Source organism: Ixodes scapularis, unplaced genomic scaffold (assembly GCF_016920785.2).
Source record: "Ixodes scapularis isolate PalLabHiFi unplaced genomic scaffold, ASM1692078v2 PGA_scaffold8__174_contigs__length_109621045, whole genome shotgun sequence".
In the NCBI taxonomy this organism is placed as follows: domain Eukaryota; kingdom Metazoa; phylum Arthropoda; class Arachnida; order Ixodida; family Ixodidae; genus Ixodes; species Ixodes scapularis.
Genome location: NW_024609883.1, coordinates 102413770 through 102430441, shown reverse-complemented (window position 1 = coordinate 102430441; position 16672 = coordinate 102413770). Strand labels below are relative to the sequence as shown.

Here is a 16672-nt window from a genome sequence, read left to right as displayed (position 1 = left end):
AACGAGATGCGAAGGATTCTAACGTTTTAAAAAACGTAAATTAAAGCGTAATAAAAAAAAACGTTTTTAAAGCAGCGTTGAGGTGGCGCAAGCCATTGCCCAACTCGAGTAACTGTTTTGTTTATTTATCCATACGATCCATACTACTTGTAAAATATACCTTTATTTGCACCTGACAGGTGGCGCAACCTGTACATTTTTTTTTCTTCTGGTGTACGCTTCCGATCAACGGAGCTTGAGGTGTGGCCGTAAGCGCAACGATTACCTCCAAAGTTATGTTCGCGTGACGAAGTTTTCTTTTAACCGGTAAATGCCGGATCACTCACGAACCGTGCAGCTCACCCTGTGAAAACACCGTAAGCGCCCCTTCAACACACCGTCAAGATTCCACCTGTTGGACCGCGAAACAAATTCTTGTATTTACGATCAACGGTCGCTTGTTTTCCGTAGCATTTTCCATGCGAATTCCGACGTTTGTCTCGCATAGTTTTAAGCGTTTCAAGTTTTAATTCGGGCCTTGAACGTTGACAGATGCCTTGGAACAGCGTGTTGGTCGTCGGCCTCGTCTCCTTCGTTGGGAGTGGTGAGTTTCTTTCGCTGACATGTGTCACGCATACCTTTCGTGTTGACTCAACCAGTTGCATCGTTATGCATGTTTGTGCTCTGGCGTCAACACCACCACCCTTCCGTGATTCGCGTTGTTTAGAGATCGCGGTCGCAGCGGTCTCTGTTCGCGGCGAACTTACTTTTGACCAAGTTCCCTCGAGTTCGCGTTTCTTTTTATTGTTTTTGTTTCGACTGGGAAAAAAACGGCACCGGAATGTTTGAAAGTGAATACATTAGCCTAGAGTGGTTGGCCTTATTAAGAAAGAAAACAAGAATCGGGGATAGTTGACTGACTCAGAGGAGCGAGTGAGCGCGGGAACAAACCATTTAACTGTTAAATTACGTTAGAGCAGTGTATGCTTTTTCCAAATGAAATGTGTGTGTGTTTTTAAAGTTGTACTGCTACTTTCCCGAAGCTCCTACGTGTCAAAACGTTTATTGTAAACCATATAACTCGTCTTAGAAATTACCAAAACCGACCCACCTAATTAACTTGCAAATACTGCAAAACCTTTGCTAGTGAAATGCAGTTTCAGGGCCACCTCATAGATGGCGCCAGCGTGACAAGAACGCGGTCGTAATAAACGCAAGTGTGAACCAGCCTTAAGACTCTAGTTAAAGTTGAACTGTGCATACAGCAGTTTGTGGAGCTGGCTGTAATGATTAACAAAATTGTTACTTGTAAGAAGCAATTTGTTTTATGACAGTTTGTTGTATGACAGTATAAATCTAGTCTGCCTCAAGAGCATCTGACTTCCCTATCTGCTGTAGATACAAATTGCAACTTCTCTTTCATTAAAATGAAAATATCTTGAGGATGAGGAAAATACATTCGGCCTCAAAAAAGGGGGTGGTGTGGCCATTGCGCATGCTGATGCGGCGGTCATGTGCATACCGGGTAAAAGAAAACAAAACATCATTTGCAGCGATCGGCCAGAGCTGCCCGAAAGGGTGGGACGACTATGGGACGTCCTGTTACAAGTTCAACCGATCTCCAACGCGAACACGGGACGGCGCCAAGGAAGCCTGCCAGGCCTACAACTGCGAGCTGGTCTCCGTGAACACCTTCGAGGAACACCGCTTTGTTGTGGAATGGCTCAGGGAACACGACCCGCAACACCGGAGGTTAGCGTGTGAATAAAACTTTTGCCGCCTGTACTCGTACACAGCAGTAGCAGATGAACGTCTGCTATTTTTGGTGGTGTGCTTTTGCGGCGATCTCGGTGGCCAGGGTAATCGAGTGTTTTGCATTGCAACATTTTGCAGTTCTGATCCACTGTCGGGTACAGCAACAATGCAAGCGTGATCGTGAGTTAAACATTTTCGGCGGCCTATCAAAGACGTTGCCGGGTTGGCCAGTAGATGGTGCCAGACATTTTGCGGAAATTTTTCACTCAGCTCGTCTGCAAACATAGCTAATATTAAAAATGCATATATAATGACAGTTGCAGTTGCTGTGTATGGTTATAGAGGCCGTGTCTTCCTTATTTTACACGCGCTGCGGGAAGATGTTTATTGGTTTTTTATGCACCCTTTTATTTAACAAAAACGGACCCTTTTATTTCCTGAGAAGAGCATTCAACTTCCTTTTGATCTGTGTGGTGGCTTTTAATGTTCAATTGCACAGTTTGACACCTCTCGTTACAGTAATTTGATAATTTTTTTCGTTCGTCTTGCAGGTGGTTCACCAGTGGATTTGAGAGCGGAGAGAATGTCTGGACCTGGGAGGGTGACAACACACAGTTCAGCAACATTGACTCCCTCTGGCTGCCTCAGCAAGACGGCTACCTCTGGAAATACGTCTCTTACAAGTGAGTTATCTGTCCATGCTGACATGCGATAGTTGTTCTATGACTATTTCTTAACGAGAATGTTTGTTGTCTCTACAGTTGCAGATGTGTCCTGACAAATACCAAAATCATTTTTGCACTCCTGACTTTTTGGAAAACAGCTCTAATGATTCTATTTCTTGTTTCTGCACTCAGCTTCTCGACCGAGCTGAATCGCTGGGGACTTCAGAAAGTGGCTCCTGGCGATGAACTGGCTTTTATATGCGAGATTCCAAAAGAGCGTCTCTTCCAGATCTACATCCAAGAGCGTCCAATTGGTACGCTGCTCCTTTCTGCCATTTTTCCTCTCTTTCCTTCAACCGGCTTTCGTGTCTATTGTGAACTTAGCGATTTGGCTTGGAAATCTAAGTGGCTCGACTTTCTCGCTTCAAGAAAGACGCAGTCATAACACAAACTCTACATGACGTCATAATATATGAAAATGTAGGATGTAACACAGGAATGCACTTACTAACTTACTAATCTGACTTTTTTTGTTTTTTTTCTTATTCTTGTTACTGCTTTTATAGAGTGCTGCATTGCCTTTTTCAACTTCATGGTATTCTTTTGTTTTGTTCCAAATCCATGACCTAATGTTTGATATTTGTGGCATTTTTGTTTATTAAGTTTCATATAAGTGTTTTGTGTATCTTTTTTTTATTATGTTTAGACCCCTTTACAATAATGCCCAAAAGGGTGCTGTAGGTATTGAATAAATAAATCACCTGAAGTAACTTCGAGAGTTGGGCTAGGTGGTATTCATTGTTTATATGTGGAAACAGCGCAAAAAGCATGGGCGGGGTGAAAGAAACTGAGAAACAGGACGAATGCTGTCATATTTGCGTTTTCCTTCTTCTCCATCCGTGTTTTTTGCGCTGTTTCTACATTATGATAGGTAAATCACATCTTCGTGGAAGATTACAATTCCTGAGGTTGAACAGCCAACCCATTCAGTGCACTAAATAAATTGCACAGTAAAATTAATCGCTCTCTATGTTTTTTCCTAACATAACACTGAAACATTAGCACAAATTTAGGCATACAGTCAACATTGGGCACGACGTTCCTTTCTGCAGATTTCGGTTACATCATCACCAACCGGGAAGAGGTACCTCGCGGTCCCTATTTCACGGAGGAACCGGAAGAGGTCATCTTCGATTTGAGCGGGCGCAGCCAGATGAACGAGATCTCGCTCCGTTGCGTCGCTTCCGGTTACCCGCCGCCCGTCTACAAGTGGTTCAAGGTAGGCGCCTCGCACCACTGCATTTACGCTGCCTTGCGTCTTTGACCGGGTTGTTGTTGGTAGATGTTCGGATAGACAAGGTGTGGCGTTGACATCCCGCGGATGTTCGTTGCCTTCCAGGAGGAGTACTATGACGACAAACTGCTGAACATCTACATCGATCCACTTTCGAACGGACGCTACACCCAGACGGATGGCACACTCGTTATCCACGACCCAGACCAGGTGACGATGCGACACTCGCGAAAATTGCCAAGTTTGCCGCGATTACCGCTTTGCCGCTGGCTAACATATCCTAGGATATCGGCCCTTATTTAACGTACTAGTTAGTGACAAGCTGTAAAAAGAGTGACTCGAAAGGCTGAGTGTCGTGCAAAAACGACAAGTAATGAGTAGGGTACAGGGGCTTCAAAACCATCCCCTTAAGTCTCAAGAAATAACTGTAGAGCTGATTTAAAGTCAAGGAAACCCGATAAACCCCAAATTGGAGTTGTCCTTGACTAAGGAGACCTCGAGCTTCACGGGAAAAAAAAATCTTCATCTACAGTCATATTTTTTGTGGTCCCTAAACACAGCGTCCACTGAACTGTCCATGAGGCTTCTGCTTCCTTTGGGAACCGCTTCCCTTATTTTACTTTACTCTCTTATTACTACTGGAACATTTTCCGAGCGTTCGGGTCAAGTGCACATTCTTTGGAGGTTTGGATAATCCCATGCCTGTGTCCCGTTTTCTTCCACCTGAGCTCAGATAAACTCGGATCTTCTGTGCAACACTAAACACCGAAGCTAAAAAGGAATAATCCCCCAAAAAGCACTTCCTAATTTTGAAAAAAAGAAAAAAATAAAGCCTGAAAACATAGAAACGTGGTGATAATGAGGATGGGCGCTGTGTCGCGACAACTGACACGACATCGTGGCCAATTTTGGTGCTTCGCGGTGCAGGCCAAGGACAGGGGCAAGTACCACTGCACGGCCGAAAACAAGTATGGCCGCGTGCTGTCCCGGTCGGTGTCCCTGGGCTTCGGCTACATTGGCGAGTTCAACAAGAACAGGGCCGGAGACAGCGGCAAAGAATACTGGGGTATGTGTATACATTTAAGCCTGTACTTTAATAAGAGTACATATTTTTTCCTTTTCATGTTATGAAGATATTAGAATGGGGGTGGGGGAGGGGTGGGACATGCAGGTTTCATTCACCGCATACTTTTCTGACCCACAGGCAAGTCGATCGCCTGCGATCCGCCGCAGTTCAACCCGTCTGTGCACTACTTTTGGGTGCGCAACTCCTTCCCTGAGTTTGTGGAGGAGGACAACCGAGTCTTTGTGTCGCACGACGGCAACCTGTACTTCTCGTCCCTGGAGAAGATAGACAACGCCAACTACTCGTGCAACGTGCAGAGCAAGATCTCCTCCACGGGACGCACGGGACCGTACTTCCGTGTCACCGTCGACCCCGCCTGTGAGTTGTGTCTTGTTGGAAATGGCTTTATTGAATGAGTGTGTCAAAGTCATCTCCAGAAGCGTGCCAAGTGATTTTTTTTCCCGCCGTCTTTTTTAAAACATTCCCCTAGCTGCGATGCACAGCTTTAAACCTGGCTCTTGAAGAGAAAGAATTCACTATGATGTTAAATTTTGACATTCAATATGGATCAGTCTGCTCACTTTTTTTATAAACACAAGTGTGAGTGCATTTGAAGTGTTCATTATCGTGTTGATTATAGTTGACAGAAGTGTTGTATATGTGCGAGTCACCCTCACCTAACTTTTTTATTTGATGTTGAAATTGTTTGTATACCACGCCTGCTATAACCTGATCAAAAGATGAATTTAAAAAAAATTGTTTATTTATAACTTTACCATAGTATTTTATTACAAAATTCTCAAGTGCAGTGATAACAATGTCGATCAGTAGTTGTGATGGCATTCCATTTTATTTGAACTGCAGTGAATGATTGTCCTCTTAATTTATTCACCTGTAGACATCCGAGAAGCAGTTCCAGCCATCAGATCAGACAATGGCGGAAAAGCACGAGCTATTGGAAAATCGTGCAAATTTCTGTTCCCAGTGTTGCCTCAGTAACAGTTGACCCATTGGCAGCCCACTAATGAGTTAATATTAATGTTTTTATTGCCAGCTTTACTGTGGTTGTCGGCATCATTTAGACATGATATTGCAACTGTAATCCTATTGTGTCCCAGAGGAGTCATATGGGCCATTCGTTTTGGTGCAAACTTTGTATAGGCCCCCCGCAAAAAATACTTCCATCTCTGGCATTCCTCTTCCAAAGGGGAAACTAGCAAGATACAGAACCGGTTCGTTTTGAATCTGTGTATAGTTTTATTAGTGCTTTCAAATGGCTAATAGATTTATTTATTTCTTGCTTTCTGTAGCGAGCGGACAGAAACTGCTGTTCCCCAACAACTTCCCCAAGTCGTTTCCCGAAGCTCCGTTGGCAGGAAACGAAGTGCGTCTCGAGTGTGTCGCATACGGATAGTGAGTGCCTCCTTTTATTCATAGTGTAATGCATTGCAAGCACTGTGAATGTACTGGACAGCATGTTTTTCGCGAAAACAACTTGCAGACAGTTAAAAAAAATTCACTTATGTCCCTGCAAGTTGCATGCAATGCTGGCACCCAGTGTTTCCGATGTTGCATGCAATATCAGGCACTCAGATTGCCGAGCATGCACAAGACTCCCAACTAAGAATGGCTGGGGCTGAGAAAGTAACTGTGCAACCTGCGGTGAAGTTTCAGCATGCAAAACTGATTTCAGCGTTGCATGCTGACAACAAGAAACAACGTGACTGAAGATGCACAAGCCAAAAATATGGACAGACACCCTGTGTGTCCACCTCTTCATACCTTGTTGCTTACGACACCAGCACGCAAGAGCCCAACCTCATGTCTCATTGCATGCAACACACACAGCCCATAACCAAGTTGCACACAACACAAGAAACTTGCAAGCCAATGTTGTGTGCAGCTTTCTCCACTTGCGTTACCAGTGTTGCATGCAACCCACAGGGGCTTCAGCGGCCCGCTCGTCTTTCCGCAGCCCTGTCCCGAAGTACAACTGGACGCGCCGGGGCGGTCCCATGCCCCGGGGGGCTCGGATAGAGTCGCGGGGACGAGTCCTCCTGCTTCCACGGATCCGTGTTGAAGACATGGGGGAATACGTCTGCAGCGCCTCGACGGGGCAGGACGCCATCCACAAGGCAGTCACCCTCAGCGTGCAGGGTGAGCGCCGCTTTTGGGTAACCAGGCGTCCCGTCTTGGCCGGGACAGTCCCGTTTATGGGGTCCATTTCTGCCACCTCGCTGGATTGTCACAAAGAAGCCTCGTGTCCCGGTTTCGTGGGAACGTGCACGTTACGGAATCAGTACAGTACTAAGTGGGTCGAAAAAAACAGAAAGATTGTGAAAACTTGTTACGGACGTGTTTTCATTAGAATTAACCTACTGTGACAATGGTACACCCCGCCGAGTACAATTTCAAGCTTTTTCTGCCGACCCACTTGGTTTGCATAGGCATGTGTACAGGAGAACTTTTCTAATTTTCTAAATTTGGCATGCTTTGGTTGAGAGAATAGTTTTTCTATTGTTTAGAAATGGGCAACCGGGGCATATGTGTTCTCAATGTAGCACTCCAGAAAAATGTGTGTTTTTACGTTGAACTGGACAGTAGATGAGCTCTCTTCCCTGCCCTCCACCCCCCACTTTTCTGTTTTCTACTTTGAGGGACATGGTCACTTTCTACTTGCATGTCAGTCAACATTCCATCAAGTTATATGCTGAAATTCTTTTTGGAAACCATAAGAGTTCAAACAAAGCGTCATGTGGCACTGGAGTTGGTAGCACAGGTAGCTTGTGTTTTGAAGCAGCAAAATCATTGAGCAAAATGATGGAATTTGCAAGCAGACTGTTTTTTTGTTGTAAAATGTTTGCGTATACCCTGTCTTTTTTTTTTTTTTTTCGCCTCTTTTATTTTTAGGGCATAGTTACGGTTACATAATTGTCAGTGCTTTCATACTTTGGGGTCATTTTTTCACGGCGGATTTTGGAGAGGTGTTTAAGTCCTCGGGTCATGGCTGTTTCCTGTCTTCCTTTCTTTGTCGCAAGCTGGTTTTTCACGTTGGGCCTGCTCCCAAATCAAACTGCCTTAATTTTCGGAAGAAAAATCTGCCTCATATTTGAAGACTGAAGGTTAGTGAAGTGCGGCTGCTCGTTAGCAGTGAAACCTGCACCACCACTAAGATTAGCGTTTCCCCGATGTCACCAGCCGCTCCGGAGTTCACGATCCCGCTGGAAAATCAGGTGATGGACGAAGGGACCAAGTTTACGTGGACCTGCGAAGCATTCGGGATCCCCGAAGTGACATACGACTGGTACAGGAACGGCGAGCTACTCGTGGTGAATAGCAGCAGTGATCAGCAGGCACGATACAAGGTGAGCGATCTTGACAAATATGCATACTAGATTGGCTTATTGGAGCTACTCGTCGTAGCATAGTTGTCTTCAAGGATGCAAGTAGGTAGTGGACAGGTTGTGACAGATAATTTGACTGAAAAAGTGGACCAAGGAACAATTCCTCTTTTGTTTGTTTTGATACGAAGAGCTCTTCTGAGTGGCACTTGTTGTGTCACACATGCGGAGGCAGAAAATTTGTCGTTCATTCCTTGTTTCAGTTTTTTTTTTTACAATATCGGTACGATTAAAGCAAGACCTAATTTCCATTTCATGCTAATACTTCGCAGCGCACAACAGACAACACACCATCAAAACAGATACACACAAAGAAACAACACTCACGCAGCGCTGACTGTCAACTCTCGGATATATTAATCTTCGTTCTTATCTTTCACCCTTACGCACTAAAAAAGAACTAAATGTTAACCAAGGAAGAACAGCGAAAGAAAAATAAAAATAAAAATAAAAAGAAAGGGGAAAGATTAATATAGGAAAGAAAGATGGAAAGAAATGGAAGAAAATAAGATCTAGTCCTACTACAGTAAAATTACTGAGGAGGTTTTCCTAAATAATATAACTCTTTTCTTGATAAGCTAATCGACGGGGTACTAACGCATACTCCGTCTAGCAGGTCTATGCTCGCGGCTTCGATGATTTCTCGAGTTAGTTTGTTGTTGCTTCGTCCCAGTACTGTGCAATTGCCAAGAAGGGGGGAACATCCACAATCTCTACAATGAATGCCCAGATGGCCTGAGTTAGCGTTAATGGCGTTGCAGTTATGTTCCCGGAGCCTGTCATTGAGACAGCGCCCCGTCTGCCCAACGTAACGCTTCCCGCACGTAAGAGGGAACGAATATATCACTCCCTCTGCACAGGAAACGAACTTGGTCTTGTGATTTTTCGTGCAGCACTCTGTTCGAATAGGCTGCCCATTCACCCGCTTGCACAGGCTGGAAAGTCTCTGCGGAGCTGAGAAAACCACGTCGACGTTGACTCTGCTAGCTACTTTTTTAAGCTTGTGTGACATGTTGTGAATATAGGGCACTATAACAGGCCTTGTAGTGCGTTCTCTTTTTCGGTAGTTAGAAGCTTCGGCTTGCTTGACCTCCTTAAGTAGGCATTCTGAGACTGAAATTAATATCGACAAAGGGTATCCTGCTGAAACCAAGCGAGTTGTTTGCGTTCTGAAGCTCATGTCGGTCATGTGCACGCAGGATTTCTTGAGGGAGTTTTTTAGGCAAAGTTTTGCAATGCCTCGTTTAACAAGTTTCGAGTGTGCGGAACTATGATGAAGTAGTGGCTTTTTTGCCCTCGGTTCATAAGACCAGCAGATGTGACAGTTTTTAAGGAACAATCGAAGGTCTAAGAATCTTATGGAATGCTCGACCGGAAGTTCGTGGGTAAGTTTTAACGGATCAAGGTATTTCTGGAAGGTAGAAAGAACATCGGCCACCAAGGTGGGGAAGGTGCGACTGTTACTGTCAAGAAAAACCAAGTAGTCATCCACGTAACGAAAAACACGCACTATTTTTGAACTGTCTAAGTTTTGCTGTAAGATTCTGTTGTGGAATGCCAGAAAGAGGTCGCTGAGCACAGGAGCTATACAGGACCCTATACATATTCCTGTTTTTTGTAAATATGTTGATCCATTCCAGGTGGCAAAGGTAGAATGCAAATAGGTCGATATTAGGTCCAGGAAACCCTTAATGGACACCCCTGCTGCATTTTGGAAGGCTATTACACCAAAGGAGTCAACACTGTCCTCTATGCACATCAGGAGCCGATCTTGAGGTAGGGCATAATAGAGATCCTTTACATCAATAGAAAAAGCCATGAGTCGTCTGTCCTTTGGTTCTTGAAGAAATTGCAAGACGTCATCCGAGCTTCTAATCAAATACGGATCATTTATGTCAAGAAGGTTTAGTTTTTCTTGAAGGAACAAAGCGATGGATTTTTGCCACGTGCCTCTTTCAGACACAATCACCCTGAGGGGGCACTCGGTTTTATGTGTTTTGGCATTGAAGAAAATCTCAAGGCTAGACAGTTTTTTACGGTCAATGGATGAAGCAAGTTGCTTCAGGTCCAGCGAATTACATAATTGCTTGGCTCTGCTTTTGATTGTACTTAAGGAAATGTCATAATGGCACTGAAAAACGGACTCTACGGCTGCACAGGCCTTAGTGCCAAACTCGCTTTTATGCATGAGCACGAAACCACCTTCCTTGTCCGCAGGAAGAAGAGATAGGCTATGCTCTTTTAAGTATGCTTCGACCTTCTTTATGGACAGTGGTCTTACCGGATGTTTATGATGTGAAAGAACGTCTACACCTTCTGAAATGCACCGATCAACGTCAGTGAGAGAGGTTCTCTGAGATACCTGCCGGACCAAAGATAACAGCTCAGGTGCCGACTTGCGGGGTTCAACCGCAAACTTAGGGCCAAAGCTGAGTACCTTTCGCACTCCTGGAGGCAAGGAGATGTCACCAATGACATGAAGAGGTAGGCTTTGGGTTCTTGTCTTGCGAGGAGTGATAGATCTAAGATGCTTTAGGGTGAGTCGCCACAGAGACTCAGTTGTACGATCCGTCAGGATGGAGTACTCGCGCCACACTCTTCCTCCATAGGGTGGACTCGCTTGGTTGTGCAGAAACACGTACAAACTGTTCCTATAAAGTCTTGCCTGTCGATACCACTCAGCTTGTAGAATCTTGCAAAGCCTTCTGCCGTGGCCTACGGACGGGGTAAAACCTCCGAACAGGACCTTGACTTCTGGAGGTAGAAGGTGTACTCGGAGGCAATAACTGAATGTCCGCGCTTGGCAAATACCAATAGCAATAAGGGTGACCAGGACGTTGGGATGCAAATGGTAAAACTGAACGGAGCCCGATGTACTAGAAATGAACTTGGTCAATACTTCAGCTTGGGCGAGTTGGTTAAACATGCTAATACTTCGCAGCGCACAACAGACAACACACCATCAAAACAGATACACACAAAGAAACAACACTCACGCAGCGCTGACTGTCAACTCTCGGATATATTAATCTTCGTTCTTATCTTTCACCCTTACGCACTAAAAAAGAACTAAATGTTAACCAAGGAAGAACAGCGAAAGAAAAATAAAAATAAAAATAAAAAGAAAGGGGAAAGATTAATATAGGAAAGAAAGATGGAAAGAAATGGAAGAAAATAAGATCTAGTCCTACTACAGTAAAATTACTGAGGAGGTTTTCCTAAATAATATAACTCTTTTCTTGATAAGCTAATCGACGGGGTACTAACGCATACTCCGTCTAGCAGGTCTATGCTCGCGGCTTCGATGATTTCTCGAGTTAGTTTGTTGTTGCTTCGTCCCAGTACTGTGCAATTGCCAAGAAGGGGGGAACATCCACAATCTCTACAATGAATGCCCAGATGGCCTGAGTTAGCGTTAATGGCGTTGCAGTTATGTTCCCGGAGCCTGTCATTGAGACAGCGCCCCGTCTGCCCAACGTAACGCTTCCCGCACGTAAGAGGGAACGAATATATCACTCCCTCTGCACAGGAAACGAACTTGGTCTTGTGATTTTTCGTGCAGCACTCTGTTCGAATAGGCTGCCCATTCACCCGCTTGCACAGGCTGGAAAGTCTCTGCGGAGCTGAGAAAACCACGTCGACGTTGACTCTGCTAGCTACTTTTTTAAGCTTGTGTGACATGTTGTGAATATAGGGCACTATAACAGGCCTTGTAGTGCGTTCTCTTTTTTTCGGTAGTTAGAAGCTTCGGCTTGCTTGACCTCCTTAAGTAGGCATTCTGAGACTGAAATTAATATCGACAAAGGGTATCCTGCTGAAACCAAGCGAGTTGTTTGCGTTCTGAAGCTCATGTCGGTCATGTGCACGCAGGATTTCTTGAGGGAGTTTTTTAGGCAAAGTTTTGCAATGCCTCGTTTAACAAGTTTCGAGTGTGCGGAACTATGATGAAGTAGTGGCTTTTTTGCCCTCGGTTCATAAGACCAGCAGATGTGACAGTTTTTAAGGAACAATCGAAGGTCTAAGAATCTTATGGAATGCTCGACCGGAAGTTCGTGGGTAAGTTTTAACGGATCAAGGTATTTCTGGAAGGTAGAAAGAACATCGGCCACCAAGGTGGGGAAGGTGCGACTGTTACTGTCAGGAAAAACCAAGTAGTCATCCACGTAACGAAAAACACGCACTATTTTTGAACTGTCTAAGTTTTGCTGTAAGATTCTGTTGTGGAATGCCAGAAAGAGGTCGCTGAGCACAGGAGCTATACAGGACCCTATACATATTCCTGTTTTTTGTAAATATGTTGATCCATTCCAGGTGGCAAAGGTAGAATGCAAATAGGTCGATATTAGGTCCAGGAAACCCTTAATGGACACCCCTGCTGCATTTTGGAAGGCTATTACACCAAAGGAGTCAACACTGTCCTCTATGCACATCAGGAGCCGATCTTGAGGTAGGGCATAATAGAGATCCTTTACATCAATAGAAAAAGCCATGAGTCGTCTGTCCTTTGGTTCTTGAAGAAATTGCAAGACGTCATCCGAGCTTCTAATCAAATACGGATCATTTATGTCAAGAAGGTTTAGTTTTTCTTGAAGGAAACAAAGCGATGGGATTTTTGCCACGTGCCTCTTTCAGACACAATCACCCTGAGGGGGCACTCGGGTTTTATGTGTTTTGGCATTGAAGAAAATCTCAAGGCTAGACAGTTTTTTACGGTCAATGGATGAAGCAAGTTGCTTCAGGTCCAGCGAATTACATAATTGCTTGGCTCTGCTTTTGATTGTACTTAAGAAATGTCATAATGGCACTGAAAAACGGACCTCTACGGCTGCACAGGCCTTAGTGCCAAACTCGCTTTGCATGAGCACGAAACCACCTTCCTTGTCCGCAGGAAGAAGAGATAGGCTATGCTCTTTTAAGTATGCTTCGACCTTCTTTATGGACAGTGGTCTTACCGGATGTTTATGATGTGAAAGAACGTCTACACCTTCTGAAATGCACCGATCAACGTCAGTGAGAGAGGTTCTCTGAGATACCTGCCGGACCAAAGATAACAGCTCAGGTGCCGACTTGCGGGGTTCAACCGCAAACTTAGGGCCAAAGCTGAGTACCTTTCGCACTCCTGGAGGTAAGGAGATGTCACCAATGACATGAAGAGGTAGGCTTTGGGTTCTTGTCTTGCGAGGAGTGATAGATCTAAGATGCTTTAGGGTGAGTCGCCACAGAGACTCAGTTGTACGATCCGTCAGGATGGAGTACTCGCGCCACACTCTTCCTCCATAGGGTGGACTCGCTTGGTTGTGCAGAAACACGTACAAACTGTTCCTATAAAGTCTTGCCTGTCGATACCACTCAGCTTGTAGAATCTTGCAAAGCCTTCTGCCGTGGCCTACGGACGGGGTAAAACCTACGAACTTACCCACGAACTTCCGGTCGAGCATTCCATAAGATTCTTAGACCTTCGATTGTTCCTTAAAAACTGTCACATCTGCTGGTCTTATGAACCGAGGGCAAAAAAGCCACTACTTCATCATAGTTCCGCACACTCGAAACTTGTTAAACGAGGCATTGCAAAACTTTGCCTAAAAAAACTCCCTCAAGAAATCCTGCGTGCACATGACCGACATGAGCTTCAGAACGCAAACAACTCGCTTGGTTTCAGCAGGATACCCTTTGTCGATATTAATTTCAGTCTCAGAATGCCTACTTAAGGAGGTCAAGCAAGCCGAAGCTTCTAACTACCGAAAAAGAGAACGCACTACAAGGCCTGTTATAGTGCCCTATATTCACAACATGTCACACAAGCTTAAAAAAGTAGCTAGCAGAGTCAACGTCGACGTGGTTTTCTCAGCTCCGCAGAGACTTTCCAGCCTGTGCAAGCGGGTGAATGGGCAGCCTATTCGAACAGAGTGCTGCACGAAAAATCACAAGACCAAGTTCGTTTCCTGTGCAGAGGGAGTGATATATTCGTTCCCTCTTACGTGCGGGAAGCGTTACGTTGGGCAGACGGGGCGCTGTCTCAATGACAGGCTCCGGGAACATAACTGCAACGCCATTAACGCTAACTCAGGCCATCTGGGCATTCATTGTAGAGATTGTGGATGTTCCCCCCTTCTTGGCAATTGCACAGTACTGGGACGAAGCAACAACAAACTAACTCGAGAAATCATCGAAGCCGCGAGCATAGACCTGCTAGACGGAGTATGCGTTAGTACCCCGTCGATTAGCTTATCAAGAAAAGAGTTATATTATTTAGGAAAACCTCCTCAGTAATTTTACTGTAGTAGGACTAGATCTTATTTTCTTCCATTTCTTTCCATCTTTCTTTCCTATATTAATCTTTCCCCTTTCTTTTTATTTTTATTTTTATTTTTCTTTCGCTGTTCTTCCTTGGTTAACATTTAGTTCTTTTTTAGTGCGTAAGGGTGAAAGATAAGAACGAAGATTAATATATCCGAGAGTTGACAGTCAGCGCTGCGTGAGTGTTGTTTCTTTGTGTGTATCTGTTTTGATGGTGTGTTGTCTGTTGTGCGCTGCGAAGTATTAGCATGTTTAACCAACTCGCCCAAGCTGAAGTATTGACCAAATTCCATTTCATGTTTCGAGCTATAAGGGACGTGTTCCTATCTCTTGGCGGATAAGGCTAAAAGAACCGCCTGTATCTTTGGTGTACCCCAAGGATGCACTGTACACCTATGTCACTTATATTACTACCTAGTTCCTCCGTGGCTTCACGGTGTCACATGATGTCACAGTGCTTCATCATGTCACCTGACGTCACAGCGGGACATAATGCCATGTGACATATGTGGTGCCATGCCGTTAGTGTCATGTGACATCATAGTGTCATGTGACATCATAGTGCTATGCGACATCATAGTGTCATGTGACATTATAGTGCCATGAAACATCATAGTATCATGTGACATAGTGCCATGGAACATCATAGTGGCATGTGACATAGTGTTATGTGACAGTATAGTGTCATGTGACATCAAATGCCATGTGACATCATAATGCCATGTGGCATAGTGTCATATGACACTATAGTGCTGTGTGACATAATGGTGTCGCATGTCAACTACCATGTTGGTCACATCATGTGAACACTGATGTCATCACAGTGTTCACATGATGACATCACAGTGACCCTTTTGAAAAGCTATCGACATTGAAGGAACATTGCAACGTCATCAGCGTGATGCTACAAAAAAGGCCACGTCTCAAGAAAGTACTAAGAGCTGGCCCCCAAAAAATTGGTTGCTCCTCTCTTTAAATGTTACCTTTTGTCACTGTTGCCAGGTGGATAACAACATCTTTATAATAGAGGAGTTGGTGAGGAAAGAAGACGAAGGGATGTATCAGTGTTGTGCGACCAACACGCTGGGGTCAACCTACTCCTCGGCTCAGCTGAGAATTGTCAGTAAGTATCCTTCGTTTCAACAGCCATCTTTGCCTCGTCCCAGAATTACTTGAGTCCCAGGTAATTCTGCATAGGAAGCAAATTTTTTCATCAATCTAAATAGAAAAAAAAAAAAATTTACATCAAAAAACAAAATTCTTTTGAGAGCTAAATTTATGGTGCGAGATGATGTTTTATCATGCAAGGTGTAACGGTCCTCCTTTCTACTTTTCTGTCTCGCGCCTGTGCGCTCCGCACAGGCGCGAGAGAGAAAAGTAAAAGAGAGGTAAGTTGCTTGGATTGGCTTGGCTGCTCGGCTAAAAAACGTATGCAAGCCTCGTGCGACTTACGCTCAACTTCGGTGCGCTCTGTGTGCTTGGGTTTTTGTGCTGGTGGTGATAGCAGTCGTAGTCTGCGTCTTTTGCGATGGATCCGGAGTTGAAGCGTAGATTTCTCGAATGCATCAGGCAGCTAGGGCTTGGCCCCTATGAGGACACGCCTCAAAGACCAGTGAATGTCCCCGCGGAAAGCTTCGAGGCCAGCGATGTGGCTGTGGACAGCGGTGCCAGTGGGTCACAGCTCCCACTCGAATCGTATGAGTCAAAATGGTAGCAACAATTTTTTTATACTTGTTGTTTCTGAAACATCAAAATATTTTGTTATAAAAAAAAGTGCAACAAAAAACGAAGATTATTAAGTAACTTTGGAGCCGGTAGGAAGCTCCCGGAAGAGCGCAAGCACCATGTGACTATAGTGGCCATTCACGTGACTGGTAGTTGCCACTTTCCTATCGGCTCCCACAGGCTCCCGCGGGCGTTAACTAGAAATTCATTTTGCATTGTAAACATAGCTTTAAAAATATTGTTTTTCTCTAAGCTCTTTAAAAAAAAATATAATTCCTTTGCATTTGTTTTTTAAGGTGTAACGCTTCAACTCGTCTCTTGTTTGCATTTGATGCATTTCTTTTTTGGAAGGGTCATACTTTTGCTGACTTTGCTAAGTGAACTTAAAACTTTTTTGTCTAGTTTAAAAAGACTTACTCTAAACGACTTAATTTTCGCGAATAGCCTACAGCTTGTGAATAATAGGTCCCGCAAACAATTCCGGTAAAAT

General features: G+C 44.5%; 1 protein-coding gene across 1 annotated transcript; it reads left to right on the top strand.

Moving 5' to 3' along the window:
- Positions 1–164: 164 nt before the first annotated feature.
- Positions 165–15580, top strand: LOC8025922 (contactin; the record flags this gene model as incomplete). The annotated part of the gene is given in 13 exon segments (XM_042286920.1): positions 165–356; positions 532–583; positions 1533–1731; positions 2286–2417; positions 2592–2713; positions 3512–3678; positions 3799–3903; positions 4621–4759; positions 4898–5137; positions 6070–6172; positions 6735–6916; positions 7958–8124; positions 15460–15580. Coding segments are annotated over 12 exon segments (1729 nt in total), but the record flags the coding sequence as incomplete, so codon positions are not given.
- Between the last annotated feature and the right edge of the window lie 1092 nt (positions 15581–16672).